This window comes from Lontra canadensis, unplaced genomic scaffold (assembly GCF_010015895.1).
Source record: "Lontra canadensis isolate GAN:19392208 unplaced genomic scaffold, GSC_riverotter_1.0 scaffold19, whole genome shotgun sequence".
Taxonomy (NCBI): Eukaryota; Metazoa; Chordata; class Mammalia; order Carnivora; family Mustelidae; genus Lontra; species Lontra canadensis.
Window position 1 is genome coordinate 15992762 of NW_022631013.1, and position 26190 is coordinate 16018951.

Here is a 26190-nt window from a genome sequence, read left to right on the forward strand (position 1 = left end):
GAACATGGGGGTGTTCCTTTCGTCTGCCCACGAGAAAGAAAGGAGCTTTGACAGAGGTAGTTATTTCTACCTAATTTACAACCCCGAGGCTCAGTGCTCCCGGCCCCGGCGGCCGCGAGCCGGAGCGGCGGAACGTGTTTCCAGGCGCAGAGGCTTTGCCTAGGTAACCGGCCATGGGAGTGGGCGGGGGTGGGGGCGGAGGGGAGCGTTGGGGCTTTTGGCTCTGCTGCAGGAAACGTGGTGTGGCTCTTTCCGCGAACGCGCGGCGCTGGAGGGGAGCCCTTTCCTTAAGGAGACGCAACCTCGCCGATCCTCGGAGAAACACTCCGCTCGAAAGGACCCAGGGGAGGGCAGGAATGAGGGCACCTACTGCAGGAGGTGGTGGGAGGTTGCTGGAGTCCCGTATTGCAAATTCTGGGTGGACGGGAAGCTCCTGCTACAGCCGTGGGAAGATCCGCCCGTGCCTGCGCTAGAGCGAGCGCAAGATTTCCGTACGATCGGCTGGGACAGGGCTGGGGCGGGGTGGCAAGGGAATCCCCCGTTTCCTGGCTTTCGAGGGCTTACCGGACCCGGGGGTTCCGATACCCCCTCTCCCTCTTCCTTCAGGCAAGCCGCTGGCGCAGGGGCGGCGGGGGACAAAACTTAACACGCCCCTCTCGGCCCGCGCACTCCCGAGGTTCTGGGGGGTTGTGTTTTGGTTTTTTTCAGTTTCACCTTACCAACCCTCGAGATATGAACGGGTCCAGGCAAAGGGGGCGCTATAGACCAGAGTTTGGGGCAGTGGACCTTTCCCCCAAGGCCCGCGGACCTGCGATTCCAGCTACAAAGTTTCGCTGAGGCTGTGCGCAGAGACGCTCGCCCCGGAGCCGCGCTCGGCGCCCTCCGGAATGTGCCCCCTCGGGGCCGCCGGATGGCCCCGAGCCTCGAAGTCGCCCACCCTCAGGGATACCTCCTGCTGGGTGCAGGGGGCCTCCCTCCTCCCACCCTACCAGCCTGGAACTCCAACTGCCTGGTCCCCTTGTTTCCAGCGCGGGGCTGTTTCCACTGTGTCCCTTTGTTTGCTTGACCCCTGGCCCCCAAAACTCGCGGCTAATAGAAGCTAAGCTCCATTAGCATTTAGAATGAAAAGCGCAGACTTTCTTAATTCCCCGGGGCATTCACGCATTCGTTCCGGACCTTGTGCATTTCCTATGCAACGTGTAAATTCTGTATTTGAGGAGGGCGGGGTGGGGGGGCCAGTGGAGTTGGAAAATGACTATTTTCTGCTCGTGAACACTCACTGACTCCTCGAATTCGGTCGAAACTCTTCCTCAGGTGCTCTTTCTTTGGTTTTCCTGACTTGGCCAGCTCAGAACCAATTGTGGGGACAAGAGAGATCAATTCCTGGGCGATGACAGAATGCACGTATTTTTAGCCTAGATTTGGGTGCCACAAAACGGCGGTGAGCGCAGTGGGTGCCTGACAACCTTTCTGCGCCCTCCCCTCAAGGAGGTGTGATGCTTCTTGCCCAGGAACCCCGTTCACCTTAATCACTGCTTCTTTGCCCTTAAAATTCTTTGTAATTAACGTAGCATTCATAGTGACCCCCCTACCAAACCACCCTCTCCCAGTACGCCCAGCCCCGGCCACGACGACCAGCCTGGTCTCACTTTAAGCTCTGTCTCTCTCGGTGCCCGCAGAGCCTCCTGCGGAAGAGCGCAGTTCGGCAAGCCCGGGTCCTGAGCCTGGACCCTCAGCGGAGCCGGGTAGCACTGCCACCGCTTCGCCTCGCCGGACGTCCCCGCCTCCCACCCTCTCAGCCTCCGCTGGAGAGACCCACAGCCCCACCATTCAGCGCGCAAGATATCCTCCAGGTAGGTCTAAAGGCATGGCGCCTTATTCCTCTCAGGCTGGGAGAGGTGGGGGCGGGGGGGAATGCACACACCCAGCAGGCGGGCTGTTCCACTTGCCCAGCACCAGGGCAGTGACTGTTGACCATGCATTTCACAGAACAGGTGGCCTCCTTGCACGAAGCTCCTCTGGATACCACACCCTGTTGCTACCTAGTAGAGCAGCCAGATTCAATTAAGCGTTGCATTTCTCAAAAATATTTTTCCTAAAAAAAAAAGTCTCATACGCCAATAGATTAGGATCTTATTATACATTTTGATGTCTCCATTTTTGCTCTCCTTTTATATCCAGTTTATGCATATAAAAGTTATGGACTCTCTTTGAGCTACAGAACATTTATGTTTGTACAGAACCCAAATCATTTGATGCAGAAGTTTGGATTATTAAAGCACAGAGGAAAAGAGAAAAAGCATTTGAGCTGAAAACCAAGGAGTAAATTCTAATTGGGCAAAAGAAAGGATTGCAGGTTTGGCTTTTAACACCTCTTTATGCCTTTGTTAAAGAGATATCAGGTGCCTGGACTGTGTAATCACCAAAGATATGCAGATCAATAGAACTTAGGAGCAAGCAAACTCATATTCTAGCTGGAAACCCCAGAAAGACACAAAGAAGAGCAATGCATAGGGACTGGCAAGGAAAGATGACAGAAGATTAATGGAGAAATCCTAGAGGTGCTGAAGGAAGAATAGATGGAACATTGGGCAGTGTTCTTTCTTTTAAATCATTAGCCTTTCATTTCACCCTAACAAGACAGCAGGATAAGTAATCCTTGAACTTCAAACTAGTGAGTGTTTTTAAGGCCCTTCTTGGAAAATGAAGGCTTGAACTGGCCTCTCCTTATCACCGCTTCTTCCCACAGGCCCTCATCACCTTTTTTCAAGTCAAGATTTCATCCCATACACGCATGACTCAATCAGATTTGGAAACGTGGGTAAGAGAAAGATGTCAAAGGAAATATGAAGTACTCACTTTTTTTATTAGTCACAACTTCTAGACCGTAGACTCCAAACAGAGGTGAAGCACCTGCTTTCCCTTTGGTTCAGAAAAACCAACCCCCAGAAACTGCCCATTTTACCATTTCTAGTTAGCCATAGAGAAAGAGAAATAATAAGATCTTTAAAAAATCAGCCACTAGATCCAGTAATTCCCAAGGCCTTCTCATCCAGCTCAACCTCTCTGAACAATAATAAGCATCCGGGATACTAGTCACTTCTGGGGGCTCAACATAGTCAACTGGCAGAGAAATTGAACCTACTAAGGAACTGCTTTCTTTTGCAGAGGTACTAATTCTTCTGTCATAAGAAAATTTGTAGGCTACCTCCCCTCTTATAGTAGCTGTAAACTGTTGTCTTAAAACAGCCACTGATATATTTTATTAGTCAGGATTGAGGGATACATATATGTGTGTGTGTGTATATATATATATATATACATACTGTATACGGCAGAGAGCATGTGCGGTGGGTGTTTTGTTGCAGCTGCTGATCTTTTTCTTTGCAGATGGCACAAACTCCCCCGAGTCCATTTCCTGGGCCTGTGTTCCCACCTCTCCACCTAACTGGCTGAAGTCATCACGAGGGGTCCAGTTTGTGTAGGCTGTTAGCTGTGTTTGGAGAAATGGGGAGGGGGTGGGAGAAAGCGACCACAATATGTGTGGGTAGGCTCAGTTGGCACTCATAAAATGTTAGAATGTCAGTCTTCCTTGGCCAGTAAGTCTCGCAAAGGACACTTTAAAAAAAAAAAAAAAAAACCTCAGATTTCTAAATCAATGCATGTGACTTTGGGGACTAGTGGCCTCTTTCCCAAAAATAAACCAACAGAGCAGCATTCACTGGCTTTCTTTTTGTCCTCCCTACTTGTGGCCAAGACCACCCCCAATTAGTTTATAGGGTTCAAAACCCCTTCGTCAAAACATGACTGGGCTTATGAAAGAAGTAGTCAAATTTCCCAGATCTGGTGGAGAACAAGGGCAAGAGAGAGAAGGTAGGCAGAGGTCCCCACGAGGCCTGGTTTAGGCATCCTGTGGCCCCTTAGACAGTCTTTCAGGAATTCCGCTTTCTCCAAGGAAGAAAGTAAGCATGAAGCTTTAAATCTACTCTACCGGAAGGAGAAAAGGATGGCACTTCCCCTCCCATTTCCCAGATGAGAAAGCAATGAACCAAGTGGTACCTGTCAGCTAGGAGAGAGTGCTGACTTGCTTCTGACAGACCCTTTTCCCTGTCCTGCAGATATGCCCTGCGTGCAAGCCCAGTATAGCCCTTCGCCTCCAGGTTCCAGTTATGCAGTGCAGACCTACGGCTCGGAATACACCACGGAGATTATGAACCCCGACTACGCCAAACTGACCATGGACCTTGGCAGCACTGAGATCACGGCCACCGCCACCACGTCCCTGCCCAGCTTCAGTACCTTCATGGAAGGCTATTCGAGCAACTACGAACTCAAGCCCTCCTGCCTGTACCAAATGCAGCCATCGGGGCCACGGCCCCTGATCAAGATGGAGGAGGGCCGCGCGCACGACTACCACCATCACCATCATCACCACCATCACCACCACCACCAGCAGCAGCAGCAACAGCAGCCCCAGCAGCAGCCATCCATTCCGCCCCCGTCCGGCCCGGAGGACGAGGTGCTGCCCAGCACCTCCATGTACTTCAAGCAGTCCCCGCCATCCACGCCCACCACGCCGGGCTTCCCTCCGCAGGCGGGGGCGCTGTGGGACGACGCGCTGCCCTCGGCGCAAGGTTGCATCGCTCCGGGCCCGCTGCTCGACCCGCCGATGAAGGCCGTGCCCACAGTGCCCGGCGCGCGCTTCCCGCTCTTCCACTTCAAGCCCTCGCCGCCGCACCCGCCCGCGCCTAGCCCGGCCGGGGGCCACCACCTGGGCTACGACCCGACGGCCGCCGCCGCGCTCACCCTGCCGCTGGGAGCCGCCGCCGCCGCCGCGGCCGCCGCCGCCAGCAGCCAGGCCGCCGCGCTCGAGGGCCACCCATACGGGCTGCCGCTGGCCAAGAGGGCGGCCGCGCTGGCCTTCCCGCCGCTCGGCCTCACGGCCTCCCCCACGGCGTCCAGCTTGCTGGGCGAGAGCCCCAACCTGCCGTCGCCGCCCAACAGGAGCTCGTCGTCGGGCGAGGGCACGTGCGCCGTGTGCGGGGACAACGCCGCTTGCCAGCACTACGGGGTGCGCACCTGCGAGGGCTGCAAGGGCTTCTTCAAGGTGAGCGCACGCCTCCTCCTGGCGCCCCCTCCCCTCTGCAGCCAGCCTCCTCTGCCACCTGCCAAGTGAGCGGCGTCCAAGAGGGTCCTTCCCCTTCCAGAAGTGGCATTATTATACTGTGCGTGCCTGTAGCCTTTCCTAGCACCTTCACACCCACTCTCTCAGGGGTTTTTAACTTGAGGTCCATGAACGGAGGCAGACCTGGACTCCAGGGAGCTGTGAACCTCCCGACTTGGCTTTACCTTATGAACATTTTTCTGGAGAGAGCCTTCAGCAGATTCTCAAAAGGATCCCTAGCCTTAAAAAAAAAAAAAAAAAATGCAGAAGCCTCATTGTATTCCTCCTCTGTCCATGCAGGGTATCGGAGGGGATGGGGTCTGTGTTCCAGGCCCTGGACATTTATATCTCACTTAATCCTCATATAAGAGCTGGGACTCTAGAAGCAGACAGACCTGAGATTGAATTCTGACCACCCACTAGCCATTTTTATTAATAGTATCTTGAAGGTAGGTATTAATTATCCTTGCTTCACAGATGAGGAAGTGGAGACTCAGAGAGGTTATTCAAATTACCCCAAGACACACACTCTGTGAGAACTCTTCGCAGGTCTGCACCAGCAGAATAGACAGGAGCAACTGGCTGGTTGCAGGCTGGGACAGCTCCCTCTGTAGAAGACAGAAGCTGGGGTCTCACCAGTCCCCTCCATCTCTGTGCCACACACAGTGCCAGGTGTGGACACGTTCATTATCTCATAGACCCAAAGGAGAATTTTATAGGGTCTTTGGCTTCCTCCATAACTTACCCCTGAGTAAGCTGAAGCCTAGAAAGAGAAGCCTTGTGCGTTCTATAAATGGTGATTTAGTGGCATGTTTGGCCATTCCAGCTGTTTTCCTTCAACACTTGGGGTCAGTGCTCTTTCTACTGTTGAGGGAGAAGAGGCCTTGTTCTCTTGCCACTCAACTTTTGCTACTGACTCCCAGACTTCTTCAGACACCTAATTCTGTGCCACCCTCTCTACTCCCTTGGCCATTATATCAGGCATTTGCAAACCCACAAATGTTCTTGCACCTGGCCACTCCCTGGCCTCCAGAGCCTGGTAGGGTGGAAGGAAAAGGGAAGATAGATGCTGATTGGATAACTGGTATTTGGAAGCCAATAGGATATATCTGGGAGTGGGAGTGTGCTAAAATTGGAGTCAGAACACTCAAATAAGAGTCCTTGATCTGTCACCTACCAATCCAACATACCATGTTGGGCATGGTATGTCTTTCTAGGTTTCCATTTTCCAATCAGGTGAATAAAAATTCAGAGAAGGGCCATGAGTATCAAATTAGATAAAGCAGTTATGAACACATTTATTTAAAGGGCCATAAAATAGTAGTTCATTATTAAATGAAAACTACCAAGTATTTATTAAAATGCACATGTGTGTGGATTGGTATGCCTACCAGCAAGCAACAGTTATTTTTGATCTGGGGTTAGACATCATGCAACTAATTAAATTCTGCAGATAAATGAGAAAATGCTGTGGAAAGACTTTGTAGTATGTCTAGTGCCATATAAGAGGTATGCAGAAATATAATGTTTTAAATGTAGAACCTCAGTTTAGCCATTTTTTTTTTTTCCTGTCTGAACTGCTCACGCTTTACCAGGGTTCTTTCCAAGTTAACCACATTCCTGTAGCAGATTTCATTTTCACAGCATTTCAGTGGAAATGCTGAAGGGCAATGAAACAGGCAGCCAAAAAGGGTAAAAGAAAGAAAAACAATTAAGAGAAGTATGATTAACCCACGAATATAATCACCTCTGAATAATTGAGAGTTAACCAAAATACAGGAGTGGTAATACATTCCTCGTCCAGAAATGTCAATTAAGTGTTCCCCAACAGCATCCCTTTTCTGCAGCAATGCCTTGAAAACAAATCTATACTCAAAAGGGTGGGGGTAGGATGGGGGAGAACCACCCCACAGATCTGTTAATTAAAGGAACAGGAGCAGGTTTTACCCAGTGGCTTTCTACCATTAAATTGAATTCTTTAAAAATGTGACATGAGGTGCAGTTAATGATGGGAATTCAGTGATTGAACCATAACGATCTCTCCCTGTCCTTAAACTGTGCAGACACACACAAATGTGGGGAAGGTTTCAGGTTATTGGGAAGATGTATACCTGAAGCAAAATGCCACCAGCACTCAAACTGGCAGGTAGCCTTGAGGATGATGGCAAGAAAGAGAGTTTCAGAAATTACTGCATGTCCAATGAAAGAGAGCTTCATTCAGGAAACATAAGTTTCCTACCCTTACAGACTGTTGAGAATTTAAATGCTGGAAACTCAGAGATGTGTTTGTGTTTTGGAATTTTGCATTTTAAACTAAATGGATCTGGCTTTGGTAGATTTTTAAAGTCGTAGAAGCAGTTTAGAAACCATTCCCTAAAATGAAATTAAAAGGTGATGGGTGAAAACTAATTCATGGGGCTTGAGAACTGCTAAAAGTAAAAGATTAAAAGTGAATCTAGAATTTTGGATCCAAAATAGTTCACCAATCCTAAATTATCTGGATTTCTTTCTTCCTTCCTTCCTTCCTTCCTTTCTCTCTTTCATTCTTTCTTTAATGCGGTCCAGGCTTACTAAATAAATTCCAACTTTCTGCTCTATTTGGAGTTGTATAGATTCAGGTAATCTCTGAATAATTTCACCCTAGGTAGTAAATACACATCCACTTGTACAATTTTTTTTAATTTTTTTAAATCATTTTTTAAAATCTGGAGCATAAAACATGCTTCATTATTTCTCCATGTGTCATTTTCAAATCGTATGTGAGGCTGAAGAATAAAACATCATTTTATATCCAAGTCTAAGGTTTATGTTGTATTGTTTACAATATGGCTATTTTGATGTCTATGTCAGTAGTCATTTATGAGATAACCTATAAATAGGAATTTTTATTGAAAATTTATGGCTCTCATATTTCCATTTTTTTCGTTTTTAATCTTTTTGTTGTTTTTTTTTGGTGTGGTTTTTAGTAACCAATTTTAAGATTTTACTTTCAAAAGTCAGAAATAATCAGTTTACCCTAGATATCCTCTTAAGAAAATATTCTTTTAATATATATTATCTTAATATCTTAAAGATAAAATAAATGATATAGGCAGATTAAGCGATAGTGATGTTTTTGCATAAAAACATTTCCTATATGTTTTAACTAGTCAAGTCCTGATTTTGCTTTTTATGATTTCATCTCTATTGGGGAACAAAGCCAGTTACTGTGATATTTGACTTACAATAGTGATAGCCAACAAAGTACATCCCAGATAATTTTGATTTTATTTTAATAAGGTCAGCAATAATCAGGAGAGTGGAACAAGTAGAAAATTGTTCCCAAAGGGATATTAAAAGTGGAGATAATCTAATCCTCCAAGGTATGATATGTTGACCTGGTAATTTCAGATATGATTTTATCATTCAGACTTGGTGTCTCCTGAGACTTGCTTCAGAACAATCCGAGATGATTTTCATTGTCAGCAGCTAACACTAATAAAATTGTTTTTCCTGCAGGCTAGCGTGTTAGGAAATTAAATTTATCTAATTATACGAATTGCACTGTCGCTTTTCACATTGTAATTAAAATACATCTTGTCAGGTCCTACCTCTTTCCAGAAACTATTAGTTGACTATCTCTGTATTGTGTTTTCTCAGAGAACGGTTCAGAAAAATGCAAAATATGTTTGCCTGGCAAATAAAAACTGCCCTGTAGACAAGAGACGTCGAAACCGATGTCAGTACTGTCGATTTCAGAAGTGTCTCAGTGTTGGCATGGTTAAAGAAGGTACGGATATAATGCTCTTTACTCAGCTTGCTTATACCTATTCTATCACTGAGAAAAATGTTGATATTAATGTTGGGATGGTGAATTTTCCTAGTTGCCTTTTCTTCCCACCATTTTACTTTTACGGTGTGTATTACCATTTAAAAAATAGCCGAGGACTACTTATTCTAATTTCTCAAAATCAATAGAGAGCTTGTGTACATACATCTCTGTTCTATTTAAGAAGGAGACTTTCAGGGCTAATTCATTACCAGATGTAAGTATGAGTGATTTTTATGCTGCTTGTTTCAACTCTCATTAAATCATTGTGGGGATAGAATTCCAAACTCATTGCCACTTGTAAATGGTTGGTCTTGTTAATGATTGCTCAACTGTAATGTGTTTTGATTCTTTTTTGTGATTTATGGCTCTTTATGGATATCTTTGAAGACATTTTTTTCTTTCTTTCTCTTGGCATCAGTTGTCCGTACAGACAGTCTGAAAGGGAGGAGAGGTCGGCTGCCTTCCAAACCAAAGAGCCCATTACAGCAGGAACCTTCTCAGCCCTCTCCACCTTCTCCTCCGATCTGTATGATGAACGCCCTTGTCCGAGCTTTAACAGACTCAACACCCAGAGATCTCGATTACTCCAGAGTAAGTTTTATGATGTCCTGCTTTTCGAATGAATGATCCAGTCTCTGTTCATGATACTAGTAACATGAGTTGATTGAATGACTTTGCACCTGGCGCTGGACTGAACAGTTTTCATACCTTTCCTATATTTCTCCCTTCATTTAGCAATTCTGGTGCATCCATTGCGCCCAATCATTTTTGCCTTATTGGGTCTCTGAATGCCTTAACAAAATGACCCTGACAGTGCTGCACCTGTCATACCATTGTTGCAGAATTCCTGGTGGTTGTGTCAATGAAAATCTGCACAGGTGAATTGCGGTGTGTAGGTTTCTTTTGTGGTTTAGAGGAAGGGACCAACACTTTTTTCATATTCTGATCAAACCATCTGGGTGAGCCTCAAGTTATCCCTTATCAGTTTACCCAATTGCATCAGCACTGATTGACCTGCTGCTTATTCAGGGGATTAGACCACTGATGGAGAGGAGCGAGCTCTGGCCTTGACATTGGGAGGTGTCAGGGGTATCGGGATGGAACACTGCCTCTGCTGCTCCCTGCCAGTGTCACCTGGCTCCTGCTCATGGCTTTCTCATCCCTATAGTGGAGATGATTATAATATTTAACTCCAGAGGGATGTTTGGAACATCAGTTACACAGGAATGATGGCTTTGAAAACCGTAAATGAGTACCAATACTGTTATTTAAGTCAACCAAAGCATATCACTATTTTTATTTCTCATAAGATGTGGTCAAATCTCATCAGTTTGAACTCTGAAAATTCCCAGAAATTTGTATAACACAGAGGAGAACCATGAGAAGGGATTTTCTGAGCAAATGTATAAACATCACTGGACTCAGAAAAGCAAGTTTCTAATAAGACGGGGTCTCACCAGAGAGGGAAAGGAAGGAAAAAGACCACAATTATTGGGTTATTTCTGCATGCTAGACATTGCATTCTATTGTCTCGTCATGCTAGACATTGCATTCTATTGTCTGTCACCGTTCACTTAAAGAACGGTGAACAGTGAGGATAGTCTCCCACTCTCTAATCCAAGAAAACTTAGAAACACAGTTTGCACACAGATGAGAGAGAAGGGCCAATCCAGGGATCTCTAGTTGGTTGATCTGACTTGGCAGCGACTACCAGATTGCCCTCCCCAGGTCTAATCAGTATTTCAGACTTCTGATGGAAGAGCTGGCAAAGAGAGTGTGTGTGTGTGTCTGCTGTGTGCCCTCCTTCTGGGCTGCAATGCTGACAGAAATGAAGGGGTGATTGGTGAACCTGCTGCGATCCTCCCTCCCTCATCCTCACTCTCATTATAGGCTGTGAAGCTTCCTCTCCACACCTAATCACAAGACTTCAAATGAGAAGCATGGTAGACCCTTAGCACCAAAGGTTGAGGACTCTTATTCTGATTACAAGTAGCATCTCTTAACTAAAGTCAAGTCTCAAATAATAGTCTAACAGAATAATGTGGTGGTTAAGGGTTTAAGCTGTGGAACCATGCAGGCCTAGAAGAAAATCCCAACACCATCATTTAGTAGATGGGTGACCTTGAGCAACCAATGAAACCTTGTAATGCCTCAGTTTCCTCATCTGTGCTATGGAGTGATAATAATAATATCTACTTTCTGGGGTGGTCTGTGAAGAAGAGTCAATAAGATGATACTTGTCAAAGCTTTAGCACAGTGCCCTGTACATTATCTCCCTGACCAACCTTTCTTCCTTTACCATTTGTTGAATGTATGAACTACACATGTCACGGGTCACGTAGCCATATCATTAAGGTAAACGTTATCACCTATTTCACAGATGATGAGATGAAAACTGGGAAAGGGTAAGGGAGTGACATGCCCAAAGTCACATAGGTGACATTTGTCAAAGAGAGAATTAGAAGCAAAGGGTGTTGGACCCAACACCCCAACAATCTCTGGGGACCCACAGACCCCAAAGTCTGTGTTCCTAGATACCATGCTTCACCGTGTCTTTGGTTTCAGTGAGAGTGGGTGCTAGAAAAGCATTCAGAAATAATGACCTCTCCTCCCTGAAGCACCTTTGGGCCTCCCCACATGCAATTTGTCTGAATTCATGAAGCTGCTCCACAGTGCCTATGCCGAGCCTGTAGGACAGTCTGACGTTGTTCCAGGCATTGGAAATCGCTACTGATGGTCAGTCCAGAGAACTTGGGTCCCCAGAGTGATTTTTTGGCCCTGAATTATCCAATTATTGGCCTACATGGCCTAATTAGTCATTCAGTGGCAAACCCTCCCCAGCACTTTGAGTTGTCCCAGCTGGGAACTGTCTCCACATGGAAAAATCAATCCAGTGTGTTTGCTTGCCTCTGCACTATTCAGTGTGTTAGACTAGAGTCATCATCCTCATCAACAAACATTTATCCAATTTAATTGTTAGCTTTGTCCAAAATAGCAGATTGACCATGCCAGAGTCTGGGTCACATTGATACTACCTTTTGGTGCCTTGCTCAATTTTGTAAAGCATATTTATTTTAATTGCATTGTTTTGGAATCAGGTTGAACCTCATAAGTTGGATTCTCCTGCTTTTAGATAGCTTTACAAAATTATCAAAACTTGGACCAAAATCAATTAAATTAAAAGACTTTTTAAAAATACAGTGAGTTTTCATCAAAAACTTGGATGAAGGCATAGAAGGCATGCTGATCACATTTGCAGATGACAGAAATCTGGGAGGGATCGCTAATATGATGGATGTCAGTATCAACATTCAGAGTGATTTCGACAGGTTGGAACAGGATGGGCTGAAGCCATCACGAAGAAAGTTAACAAAAATAAATGTGAAGCTCAGCATTTAGAATTTCAAAACATGGAAGAGCCTTGGCCCATCAGTAGTTCTTGTTAAGAAGATCTTGGGACTTTATTCCATACACTCTCAATATGAACCAAAAAACATATGTGTGATGGAAGGAAGGGAGGCTGAATTACCTTGGGTTGCTATAGTAGAAATGCAGGACCAGAACCAAGTTGGGAGTGGACACACAGGCTCTGTTCTATGAGACTACATTTCAAGGGTTAAGTTCATTCCCAAACTGTAGTTTAAGAGGGACGTGGAAACACACCATTTATGGAAACTTGTAAGGAATGATTGGAGGAAACGAAAATATCTAGACAGAAAGTGAGAAGGTTTTGCAGGATTGGGTTACTCTTTTACCCTGTGGAAAGAGGACTGCTGCTCCCAAGGGTAGATCTAGAAGAAGAAGAAGGGGGGGGGGCCGTCCAGCTCATTCTGAAGATAAGAATGAGCTCTCTTAGCTACAAGAGTTACTGTGGAAGCATGAGCTCATCAACACATGAAGTAAATAAGGAGAACACATAACAGGATTTCTCACAAGCAGAGAAGTTATTTTGAATATTGGATTCCTTCCAACTCTAAGATTTTATGATTCTGGGGTTTACCTTATTATTCCTAAATGCAAGTAATTTTATATTTATATGATTTTAGATATATATGTGAATGTGTATGTGAATATATGTTAAGAAACTTGTTATTTAACAAGATTGAACTTGCTTTGTTCTCTAAAAAACATTACCATAAAATGAATGAAGCAAAATGAATTTATTGAGTGCCTACTTTGAGCTAGGCAACATCACATATGTTCTTACATAATTTCACTTAAGCCACAGCTTTATGTGCTGTAATTTATTGTTTCCGTCATTTTTTTAAAAAATGTCATTCATTGAAATTCAGTTTTCATAATATCTTCTCCTGATATATATATTCAAATGGATAGAACTGCAGGTGACTTTGAGATCATCTAATCCAACTACCATATTTTCAGAGGAGTAAATAGAAGCTTCCAGAGCCTAAGTGTCTTGCCTAAGGTCAGGGGCAGAGCTAGAGCTAGATCTGAATCTCATCACTCAAGGTCTTAAATTCCTATTTCACCATACTGCCTTGTCTCTGTAATGAAAATTTACTAGTTTTTTTTTAAATAGAAGCTTTACTGAGTTTTTTAAAATGACAATAATAGTAATATATACCCATTGGGTTTTTTTAAAAGGCAAACTATTTAGAAGAGGACGAAGTGAAAAATGAAATTCTCCTCTTCATTTATTCCTGACTAATCCCACTCTTCAGTGGTAACAAATGTTAACATTCTAGTGTGTGTCCATAGTTTATTACATTTTAAATAAGAATTTACCCTGTTGGATTTGAGTCAGACAGTTGATTTGACCAAAACAATTTGTTGACAATACCAGTTTCCCCCTTGAATTGGGCAAATGGAGAAATGAGACAATGTTTGCCAGATAGGTATGTTCCAACCTTGCTCCAGCGTGTATGTCTCTAAGGTCATGAGTGAGTGGTTTTCCCCGATTGTGGGAAAGGGAGGTGGAGCAGTTGGGTTCCAAGTCACAGAGGGAATGCATGCATGTGTGAGAGGCCAGAAAGAGAGCTTCTCGCTCTGCGAAGTGTTCCTGGCTCTGGGACCTTCACTTCTCCTTTGGGCCAAACTTCTCTCCTTCAAAAGTGAGCTCAGATCATTGTATATCAGTGCAGTCAAAACATGTCACGTTTGATTTGTTTCTCCTTGAAATGTAGCTGTTCTCTGCCCCACAGTTGCTTTTAATTTAGCAATACAAGTATATATAGATATGGGGTTTGGCTTCGGAGCCTGCATTATTACTAATGAGAAAATATATTTAACGTTCTCATTAGTTGGTCATTTTAAGTATTCTTCAGCAAACTGGGATGTTTCTCGGTAATTGGTGTCACTTAGGGTAGTAACAGATTTCAAAAACGAGAGATGCCGCTCCGATAAAACCAGGCACCAGCAAATGGCATTTAAATATGTTAACAAGATTTCAGGGCAGTCCCTGTGCCACAGCGGGCCTCAGCTGCCTTGTCTGAATGGTGAGGAGATCAGACTAAATGCCCCGCCATGATCCCTCCCAGGCTTCTCCTTCTGGACCCTCTGACTGTTAGTCATGCTCTAATTCTGCTATGGGCTGAGCTCAGCATTTCCCGGAGTGTAGTGCCCAGGAAGACCCAGGGTGTTTGCTTAAAAATTCAGATTCCTGGGCCACACCCAGACCTACCGAATCAGAACTGGGACGGGGGGGGGACGAGGCAGACAGGAATCTGCATTTTAACAAGTGCCTTGGGTGACTCGTTGCCACACTAAGGTTTGAGAACCACCAGTATAGTTTAATAAAAACAATCCAGTTTTACCTCTAATCTTATGTTTCCCAGCTTTTTTTTTTTTTTTTTTTTTTTTTGGAGGCTAGAGGGAATGAGGGATAGACATATAAATTTTTGGAAAGTAACCAAGTCGTATAACAAATAATTACGGATTGGGCCCTTGGGTGTCAGGTACTGTTCTATAGCAGTGGACATGTTGAAGAGAATCCCCTGCCTACAGCTGACATAGCCTAAACGAGAGAGAAAGTAAGCAAAGGTATCACTGTAGTGACGCCATTAGTGGGAGGAGAAGAGGGTTTTTTGTTTCTTTTGTTTTTTAGCAGGGGAGGGGGTCAGAAAAGAAAGATGGCGGCAGGGCGGGTGTTGGGGGGGACACACTTGTTGCCAATTTTTTTAAAGTGTCACTTTTTAAAGTGTAAAAACCTAAGAATATGTCTGCACAGTTGGTTCATGTAGTGATCACATCTAAAATGTATAAAGAAATAGAAAGACCCAGAGGGAAGTAACATTCTGAAGGGAGATAAAGGTTCTTAGTATTCAGTATTTTACATATTCAGCCTGGACTAGTGGTGAGGTGGGGTAAATACCAGATTCCATTTTGCTCTGAAAACCTCTCATTACTCATGTGCCGGGGCTGGCGTTCCTGGAGGCTCTCACTTAATTCGCATTCGAACAATTTATTTTAGGCCTTTAGGATTGTTGGCGAAGTCTGACCTACCCAGCCCTAGTATTGTCATCTGTAGAATGGAGACTTGTTTCAGTAACTTCTGTGGATGTTTTCAGCTCGAGATTCTCACTCTAGGTCAGTCGGAGAAACTTCCATCAGACAGCGATAGCCTCTTCTAAATGGTTAGTAAATGTCATACTGTGTCTCTGGCCAGAGGTAAAGCAGATTTAAGATAGATCGATTATTCACACAGGCTGAAATAAGAAGCCTAAACAGGAAAAAAGATTTATTTTTTTTAAAGTCTTTCTCTATTTGACCTAAATTCGATGGGAATGATCAATAAATGAACATTTCTGGATTTTCTCTGGTGAACCCCAAAACTGCCTCGCCCAGAAACAGAGTGATGTAGGGGAGCCCAGAAGCTGAGAATGGGGATCACATTCTTCCACCTGCAAATCCCAGTATTCCTTGGCAAGGTTTTATAAAAAACTTCTAGGCCAGGTAAGAAAGGATCCAAAATGTTTTGTTCTGTTCCTTTAAATCTTACGTTCAACAGAGGGGACCTTTGGTTTGTTTTTTCCTCTAGTCAACCCCAAGTTAGTGGTGGCTCAGGCTGACTCCAGTTTGTCCCAAAAATTCCGGACCGTGGGCCAGAATCACTGTAGGTGAAGCCCGGAGGGCTGGCTGGAGTCCGGCGTGCCGGGCCTGCTGGCTTTTCTCCTTGCTGAACTCCATCGGAGACAGTTGCACAAACACGGTAGGCAGGGTCTGCACCTCCCTGTGAGCCCAGCAGGGATGAGGCCTACAGAGAATGCTGGATGGAAGCTAAGCACTCGGGAGGATTCTGAGCAGAGAGATTACTGAGTTGTGAGCCATGGTTTCAGGGAGGTCAGTGCAGGAGGGCGCTATTAGGTCCTGTTCCCAGGGACAAGTTTACAACCTTTGGTCTTTTTCTCTCCATTTAACACACTATTTTAAGACAAAATAATGCTAAATCAGTGCCATATTCTAGGCAGTAACAGCATAGCTGGTATGATTAACAACATGTAGAATCATCGAATTCAAGAGCCATCATATGGAACATTCGCCAGGATAGTTGATAGTCTGGGCCATAAAATGCACCCTAACAAATTTAAAAGAATGAAAACAGACGATGTGTGCCATCAAACCGCAATGTAACTAAACTAGAAATCAATAGCAGAAATACAGCTGAATGCAGAGAGCCAGAAGATATCTTAAAAATCAGGTAGCCCGGTCACTTCCTTCTCCAGAGAAGTTAAGTAACTTGGCTAGGGCTGCATAGCAAGTCAATGCCAGAGCTTGGAAGAGGACCCCATGACCTACTGCCTGGTCCAAAATTCTTCTCTCTACTCCAGCTAGCACGCGGGAGTTTCACATGTAGTACTGTCAGCTTTCTAAAGGGGGTTCTGCTCTAATCCCCACTTTACAGAGGAGAAAACCGAGGCTCAGAAAAGTGAAGTAATTTATCCCAGGTAACTACAGGCAGAGCTACATTCTTTCACAAATTAGGGGCCTAGACAAATCTAGGATTAAAGCATCTGGGCCCCTTTTGATGGTGTCTTTTGGTATTTCATGATGCCTCTTGGGAAAGCACAAAGGGGAAAAAGAGAGAGAGACCCAGTTAAGGCAAGTCAGCTCCTGGCGCTTCTTGGCTGTTCCTCCGGCAGCCAGGTTAGGGCATTGTGACAAACCGAGGCACTCCCCTGACTGTTTTTTCACTGAGCAATATTCAACAACTTATTGGAGGTCAATTATGTGCTGTCACTGTGCTGTTGACAAAAACATGGGACCAAATACACACGCAGACACCTCCGATTAGAGCAAAGCAAAAACACTATTTAAAACTATCCCACAGGCTACCAGCTAGGAACATCAGACATATTAACAGCCAGGGAGTATAGAAGGGGGAGTCACGGGGCCATGTTTAAGACTTGGCTGGACCACTATTGGTTGTGTACCTTGGGAAAGTCTTCACCTCCCTAAGTCCCCCTGAGCCTCATTTTTCTCACCTGTAAAATACGGATTAAAATCCATACCCCGCAGGAACTGAGACAAAAGACACAAACACACATAAGGCTGTGTGAGGGCGAAGGAAATGATGTGCGTACTTCCATGAGTATTTCTGCAGATCTGTTGCGTTTCTGTTGTTGTTTGACCCTAGATTACTATCTTGCTCTATCAATCTTCCTGCCCAGAGCAGCAAAGACTTTTTCTTCCAGTGACTCAAGCAAAACCCTGAGTCTACCAGAATATCCAAAAGCTGGACAAGGACTGTATTCCTACTTGTACCTTTCTTCTCCTGGGATCCTTTAGATCAGTGCTGTCCTGTAGAATATTCTGCAGTGATCGAAATATTCCACATGACATATGGCTTTAGGTCACTAGAAATATGGCCAGCGCAACTGAGAAACTGGGCTTTTTATTTAGTTTTCATGAATTTAAGTAGCCATAAGTCCTGAGTCTGATAGCACATGACTGCCGGGGCCCTGGTAAGGAGACACCCCCCTCCTCTGGCCTGGTTTGTTTTATCTTACAGAAATCTACCTGCAACAAGCAAAAATCCTTCTCTTTTCCTATTGGTTAATTCTGTGGTTCCTGGACTCCAGTGTGCATGAGAATCAGCTGGAGGTCTCCATAAAACAGTCTCTCCTAGTCTCAGAGTTTCTGCTTCTATAGATCTGGGTGGGGGCCCAAGATGTTCATTTCCGGCACATTCCCAGGTGTGGCTGCTGCTGCTGGCCCAGGGACTACACTTTGAGAACTGTGACGGAATCAGCATCCCGGAGACAGCTATGCTTTGGTGGAATCAGTAGACCCTGGAGGCCTGTTGGACACAGACCTCAGGGGTAATGATTCTCCTTAACAGCTCTTTGGAATCACCTGGGGGGGCCTTTGAAATTCCTGATGACCAATCCCCACCCCAGACCTGTTAAATTCAAATCTCTGTGCAGATGAGCTAGACAAGGTGTTTTGTAAAACTTGATTTCAGTCTTGCATCAGGATGGAAAACCACTGCACTAATGGATGTTACCAGGTTTCTTTGTTAAGATATAACACAATGTTGGTGCCTGGGTGGCTCAGTCTTAAGCGTCTGCCTTCGGCTCAGGTCATGATCCCAGGGTCCTGGAATCAAGCTCCGCATCGGGCTTCCTGCTTAGCAGGAAGCCTGCTTCTCCCTCTTCCACTCCCCCTGCTTGTGTTTCCTCTCTCGCTGTGTCTCTCTCTGTGAAATAAATAAATAAAAATCTTAAAAAAAAAAAAAAAAAAAAAGGAGGTAACATAATTTGCTCTGTTTACTTTGTGAGAATCAGATGAGACTAAATGCAAAAAAAAAAAAAAATGTTTTACAACCGTGGGACCTAAAAATGAGGTTTTAGGCCCTGACTGTCTTGGAAAAGCTAATTTGCAAATGGTGCTGCCGCCCCAGTGGGCCTGCGCTAATGCAGCTCTCTGCGGTTTGCCTTCTAGTACTGTCCGGCCGAACAGGCTGCGGCAGGCACGGATGCCGAGCACGTGCAACAGTTCTACAACCTCCTGACAGCCTCCATTGATGTGTCCAGAAGCTGGGCAGAAAAGATCCCCGGATTTACTGATCTCCCCAAAGAAGATCAGACGTTACTTATAGAATCAGCCTTTTTGGAGCTGTTTGTTCTCAGACTTTCCATCAGGTAATTACTATGATTTTATTTATTTTATTTTTTTTTAAAGTTCTCCCCTTGCTTGGGAGAAGTTGGCAATCTGCTGGGTTTGTAACGGAGTCATCAGTGAAAAGTTTGCTCAGGAAGGAAATAGGAAAGATGGCCGGGCATGAATGAAACTAGGCTGTGGGTGAGAGCACTTGCCTGGGAGCCAGGACTCCCAGGTTCTAGTCTCAGTTCCAAAATGGACTTGCTCTATGACCCTGAGCCGGTCCCTGGCCTCCCCTGATACTCCCTTTGCTTTGTGATATGAGGAGGTCAGATCTCTGAAGCCCATGGTTGATCTCTGAGGCTGATCTCTGAAGCCCCTGGCAGTTCCAACATTCTGTGATTCGAGGAAGATTCTCTCATGGTGTGTGAGGCATTTCCTGGCAGGAGGTATTTGTTTTGAGCGTCGCATTTACCTCACGGGTTTCTATTTAACAAGGGGCTGCTCGAGTACACCAGATGGGGCTCTAAAGAGTTCCCACAGCTTCTCAACCCCACGTGTTTACTCCAAGAGAATAGCTTTTGGATCAAAAGACTTGGTCCAACCTGTCCTCCTCAGTGACAACAAAGACAAAGAGGGGGTGATTTTCGAAAAAGCTGGAACCTGGGATCTGAGCTTCTCTCTAAGCTTTTCATATCTAAGTGTTATTACCAGAAACTCTTGTGCAAAGTGCAGGTTCCCAGGCCTCATTCTCAGCTCTTCTGGTTTGGAGCTACTTTGGAAGAAGTCCAGAAATCTGCATTTTTAACTCATGCTTCAGTGATTCTGATGCCAGTGGCCTGAGGTCCGGGTTTTAAACTCTGAGGCTGAATCCTTCTGTCTTTTGCACGCCTCTGTGGCAGGAGAGACAGAGGTGGAGTTACGTCTAGGAGGGTCAGTCATTAGCATAATGATAAGTCTCATGTGCACAGAAGCCAAGCCAGCAACGGGACTGTCCTCTGTTGGGCAGGCAGCAATGGATTAAGTAAGGGATAAGTTGCATGCCGGCAGGTGCCATGTATGTACTATTCACCAAATTTTCTCCAGTGCCTGGCTCCAGGAATGGCATATACCTGGGGCAAAGGACATAATTGCTAAGGGAATGAATGAATAAAGCTACTCATCCAAGAAGCCCAAATCAAGAGATATTAACTTGTTAATGCAATAGGCTGAAAGAAAGAAATATGTAGCAAGAGACTGGAAAATTAAAGGAAAGGTAAGATTCAAGTAAGGACCATAGAGAAGTCAGAATTTATTACACCTAATACTCATTGAGCTCCTCTTCTGTACCAGGCCCTGTGCGTGGGCTTTCAAATACCTTATTGAGTTCCCACAACAATGGCAGGAGGTAGTAATCAGAATTTCCTTTTTTATAGATAAGGAGAGATGAAAGGCATGCTCCCAGGCCCATGGCTAAGTGGTGACGTCTAGGTGTTCCAGAGTGGTGATGGGCATAATATAAACTATCAGGCCGATTTAGAAACAGCCCTCCACATCCCCACTGTTAAAAGGACAGAAGGAGACTTCCAACAACAATTACTTGGACTTTGGATCACTTTTAATTTCTGGGATTGACTTCTGGCAATTGCAAGAAGTGTTCTTAGAGTCTGCACAGTGGAATTGTAGTGTCTAGGCTCAGGTCTTATCAGTTTTTGACATTTAAGAATAAAAGGGAGAAGTCCTGGCCAAGGAGCCCTGAAGGGAACAGCCTCACGTTCACTACAGAGAGAGGCGGCGCCTGGGGCTTCACGTCCATCCTCCCCGAGTGTCTTCTCCTCCCTGTCCCATCCCTCACAGGGATGATTCGAGCACCTGATTTGAGTAATAAGAGAGCAGGGGCTCCACCGCCTGCTACCCAGGGCTGCCCCTCAGAAGGTTCGTGCAGACAAGTGGCAGTGGCTGTCGATCCCAGGAGCACAGTCTTGTCTATCGAGAGTATCTGGGAAGGTTGCACAGCACCATGCCGGGGGTTTCTGAAGGCTGCCTCATGACTGTTTAGGTGCCTTTGTGTTCTGATGTTGGACTGACTGAACACATGTTTGATGTGTCTCTATCTCCCACCCACCCCCACGACTTTGTCTTATAGGTCAAACACTGCTGAAGATAAGTTTGTGTTCTGCAATGGACTTGTCCTGCATCGACTTCAGTGCCTTCGTGGATTTGGGGAGTGGCTCGACTCCATTAAAGACTTTTCCTTAAGTTTGCAGAGCCTGAACCTTGATATCCAAGCCTTAGCATGCCTGTCAGCACTGAGCATGATCACAGGTAAGCTCCACCCTGCTCCCCAAGGTGACTGTGTCCCCTTCCTCTCCTTTCCTATATTAACGGTGGATTCGGGCGTTGGTGGTCACACACACACACAACCAGAAAATTGGGGAAATGACTGCCACTTAGAACCAGGCTTGGCTTGCGGCAAATAAAACCAACACGTTGCCACATCCCTATGGAAATGAGTGTTGAGTCCAGCGAGTGAGTCAACAAGTGTTCACTGATCTCGGCCCTCTGCTCACGTCGGTGGGTTTTCAGAGATGATAGCATGCGTCCCTGGAGGAGCTAGAATGTGCACACGAATGCATGGGAGACAGGGTGCTGTGCCAGGGCAGGCTGTGGGCATGGGTACAAAGTGCCAAGTCATCAAAGGTGGTGTGCTTCTCAAAAGAGGTAACATTTTACAAACGTGAATTGTTCTTGATAAAAGCACAGGGTATCTCCAGGCTAAAATGGGAGGAATGAGAATTCTGGGGATACATAAAACTTTGCTAAACCCATTGACTATTTGTCTGTCATAAGTTTCAGGAAGGAAATGAGTAAAAAAGATAGAGTGCTGGGAAAGGAGCTGGGCCTGGCACGGAAGGGTGGGGCGAGGCATGAAGAGCCTTTCGTACATCAGTGAGGAGGTCCGAGCTCATTCAGGGAGCAGTGGGGATCCATGGAAAGTGTTGACCCGGGGAGCATCAGAGCCAGGCTTGCATTTTAGAAAGAGCTACCCCGACAGCTGGTTTTGAGCACCAGTAAGAGGGAAAGGGCCAGTCCAGGTATAGGAGCTACGGGGTTAGAGGAGAGCTACTGAGGTTTACATCTTTGTGTGTTTGTTTTCCTCATTAAGTAGAAATTAATAGATGCCGATGAACCCGGGACACGTGAGTGCCAGACAGTCCCCTCCTCCTGGAGATACTGGGCAGCTCAGTGCAGAGAACACAGGGAAGATATTAGGAGATGGTGCTGTGGGTCCCGTCTCTGCCTCAAGCCTGCTGTGTGCCCTACAGTTACAGCTGCCCGGCCCACTGCCCTCTATGGGGAAGTTTGCTCAGGGAGTTTGGCATAGCAGAAGCAGAGTGGACTATGGAATTCGGCACCCCCAAGCTGTAATCTGGGTCCCTGTATTCAATAAGCATGTGCTATTCAGTAATGCATTTCATTTCTCCGGACTGCAATCTGTAAAATGGGGATAACAACACCTGTTCTAGGAGATAGCAGTAAGGATTTCGGGAAAAAGGTTTGTGATGTAGCCAGACTGGATTTGGACTAGGCGCTCGTTCCACCTATATTCCATCCTGGAATGATGGTGACAGGGATCCCCTCAAAGTTGGCCTATGCCTACCCCTTCCCCTTGAAAACCCTAGGGAGTCCAAAATCGAACTCGGTGCCATGAGGAAGCTGGTGGTGGCTTTAGGAGGCGTTATGTTTGGTGAATATCTCCTCGGCTGCTTGAGAGGCTCCAAGGAGGACACAAGTATTGAAGAAATGAAGCTGCACTCACCCGGCACTAAGGCACCAGGGGCCCCGTCCTTCACGGGGTAGTCCTGGTCCCTGCCCTTGATCTTGGTAGCCTGTGCAGAGCTATCCTAGGTGCTGTGGGGAATGCCCACAGGAAAAATAAGCTCCTCTTCTCTCTTTTCCGCACGTTGCAGTGCTTTGTGATTTGCTGGTTGGGAGGGGGTTTGAAACGTATGAAAGCATCAGGAAAGGGCAGGAAAGGGGACGTCCGGAAAACACCAGTGTGCATTGTTGCAGATCTTCGTTTCCAATTGACTATGGCCTCCCAGGAAATCCTGACTTTGGAATAAGCTCCGCTGATGGTCCCAGGTGATGGTGGGGCTCTGATCAGCTGGGCTCCTGGCATCAGAAAACTCATCCCCAAATTATCTGCTCCTAAACCACAGGGAAGAATCATGAAAAGGAAACAGGCTGTTAGAAGTTTAGCCAATCTCTTTTCCAGGGAAATTATTAAGAATCTGGGAAGTATTAAAAGTTGGCACACACACATGGCTTGTGTTTTCTACTTCTTTTTATCTGCCTCTTCCACCTGTCTCTAGGCCTCCTTGTGAAAAACTCGGTGGTGAGGTGGGGCAGGAAATGGTTTGTTTCAGATCACTCCCATGCCCCACAGTTGTGGTTATCAAATGTTTTTAAGTCCCCAGTTTATCTGCCCTGTCTTCTTTCACCCGTACCCCATCCCTGACATGGGAGCAACAGAAATGCTTTGCTTCTGATGGGATCCTGGTGAGGTGAGGTCTGGCAACAGTTCATTATGTTTCATGCATAAGAAGACCCCCCCCAAACAGAAAGTTAGTGTGGAATTACCATTTTATAAGTATCCATTCATTAACTAAATATTGAGGGCCTACCATATGTCAGGGCTGGTGTCAGTCTCTCAGGATGCAAAGATAAGCCATGCATCAATTCTACTATTAGAAAGGGTAGAACCTTCTAGAAAGTCATGTGTGATTAGGGATGCAATGAACTTAATGTGTGACAGTTAGCGTCCAGGTCCTTAAAAGCAATAGATTTGGTGCAGGGGAAGTCCAGATTACTGTTCACTTTTTTCAGGCAGAGAAAGGTAGAGACACCGGTCATGTATGGGTTCCCAAGGAGGTAGGGTGTAGCCATGGGAAGATGCAGAGGAAGGACATTCCAGATCAAGAAAATAGCATCACAAAGGCTTCAGCACCTTTGGGGAGAACAAGTAAGCAGTGTTGCGTTACACCTGTGTTGAAACCCAAACCCACATATAATCTGGTTAGAAAGAAGAACCAAAAAGAATGCAGGCTATCATACTTGAAGAGTGTCAATCCTGCGGTGAGCATGAGACAGAAGACATCATGTCCACAATGGGTCCTGGGGTCTCTGCTTCTGGTGGTGAAAGCTGAACTTTGGGGGAATTTAAAGGATTTTCAGGAAAAAGATTGATTCAATATGGTACTTATCTTATGATGATCTAGCATCCAAGTAAAATGTCTTTCCCATGCAGTAAAAAGGGAAATAAGATCGGAAAGGCCATTTTAGACCAGATGGTGGGGAGGGAATCTTGAGTGTCCAAATGCCATTTGGCATCATTACACTAAAATAATGTTCTCCATGGCTTTCTTTGCCCGCTCAGATCTTCTGTCAAGTGAGAAAAGAATTCCTTTCTCTTATGCTTAGAGTCTTTTTCTTGGTCTTATTAGAACATGAATTCTAAGATTGGAGAGCAGGAAGAAAGGTTGAACCAGGGACAGAAAGCAATGAACAGTGACATAGAAGGACCAGGCAGGTGGCTGATCTTGCCATACCCTCTACCCCGCTCATTCTAAATGGTTACCCAGTTACCCTGTTTTTATATCATGTATAGCCATCAGCTGCATTGCAAAGAAAACGAAGTGTAAAACTTGGCAATATCATTTTTTTTAAAAAAGGGTGAGGATTGTCTTGGAATTTAGAAATTGTAGATCTGAGTTCAAGTCTTCACTCTGCTAATTCCTAGCTGTGCAGTCATGGGCTAGTTTCTTACGCACACTCCCTCTTTCTCTCTCTCTTTTTTCCTTATACTCTCTGAATCTCAGTTTTCTCATTTTTCACAGGGATAATTGCATCTACTCGTAGGTTTCCTATAAAGATTAAATGAGCTAATGTGTACTTTGAAGAGAAAAAATATTAGACCAACCTTCATTATTATTATGTTAAATGCTATTTTCTTACTTCTGGGTAGAGCTAGCTATTCTCCTGAGAATCCATAACAATTTCCTGTATCCCTACAATTGCACATACACATTATATTAAGTAATTTATTTGTGTCTCTTCTTCTGTAACTAGATGGTGGGTTTCTTGAAGGACAGGGAGAGTCTTTTTTTTTTTAAGATTTTATTTATTTATTTGACAGAGAGAGATCACAAGTAGGCAGAGAGGCAGGCAGAGAGAGAAGGGGAAGCAGGCTCCCTGCTGAGCAGAGAGCCCTACGTGGGGCTCGATCCCAGGACCCTGGGATCATGACCTGAGCCGAAAGCAGAGGCTTTAACCCACTAAGCCACCCAGGCGCCCCAGGACAGGGAGAGTCTTATTCATCTTTATAATTACCTTGGCATTTAAGTGTCTGGCACATAGCAAACATTGGTCAAATGAATGGGTTAATTGTAAATTGCAGAAAGCGTCCCATATTAGGAAAATTAATTATTTTTAACCTACCACTTTGTTATTAGAAAATAGTCTGAATTCCTGAGGACTACCATATTTCAATTCAGATTAATTCAGTAATATTTATTGAGCATCTGCTATGCACCAGACACAATCCCTCATCCTCAAAGAGTTTGTGGTTTCCTTGGGGAGACAGACATATACTCTAATAAACCAAAGACAGACAGACTGGAAAGCAGTATTATAGCCTAAGCATAGACTGCTGACCAGCTTGTGGCTTCCTCATGAGCACAGGCTCGGTGTCTCTGGGGACTGCCCTCCAGTAAAGGATGTTATGTATGTAGTGAGAAGTAGCAGTGAGATGACTTCCCCAAGAAAGAAGTGGAGCTCGGAGCGGAGCAGGAAGGTCCTGTTTGTTGGTTGGTGTTAGCGCTCCTCTTTGGCTGGAACTGGATTACAGTTGTCTCCGAGTTGGCCTGTGCCCTGAGACCTGCTCAGAAAGCAAAGGAATTGCATGTCATTATTGGGTCTTCTGATGGCTACCAACACCCTGTCCTCGTTCCCTGCTGCTTGCCAGAAGGAAGAGAATTTGTTTCTTGTATGTGCCCAAGAGGCAGAACTGGGAACTGTAAAATCATAAACATAAAACATAAAGAAAAACTTTGTAATAGAACTATTTGATACTGGGACAAGTGGCTTTGGGGAGTTAGGTTTATGGAGACTGGAC

The 26190-nt window shown here is 45.3% G+C and overlaps 1 protein-coding gene across 3 annotated transcripts in view; it reads left to right on the forward strand.

Annotated features, from left to right (window-relative positions):
* Positions 1–1679: 1679 nt before the first annotated feature.
* The window catches only part of NR4A3 (nuclear receptor subfamily 4 group A member 3), a 31791-nt gene continuing 7280 nt past the window's right edge, over positions 1680–26190 (forward strand). Inside the window, exons 1-7 of one of the 3 annotated variants that reach the window (XM_032860703.1) lie at positions 1680–1853; positions 2750–2821; positions 4119–5107; positions 8804–8933; positions 9394–9566; positions 18876–19075; positions 21160–21338. In XM_032860703.1, coding sequence (XP_032716594.1) covers positions 4121–5107; positions 8804–8933; positions 9394–9566; positions 18876–19075; positions 21160–21338 — 1669 coding nt within the window. In that variant the 5' untranslated portion in view covers positions 1680–1853; positions 2750–2821; positions 4119–4120. Of the gene's footprint in view, positions 1854–2749; positions 2822–3079; positions 3171–4118; positions 5108–8803; positions 8934–9393; positions 9567–18875; positions 19076–21159; positions 21339–26190 lie in introns of those variants that run through there. The other 2 variants (XM_032860705.1, XM_032860702.1) reach the window with 2 other exon arrangements.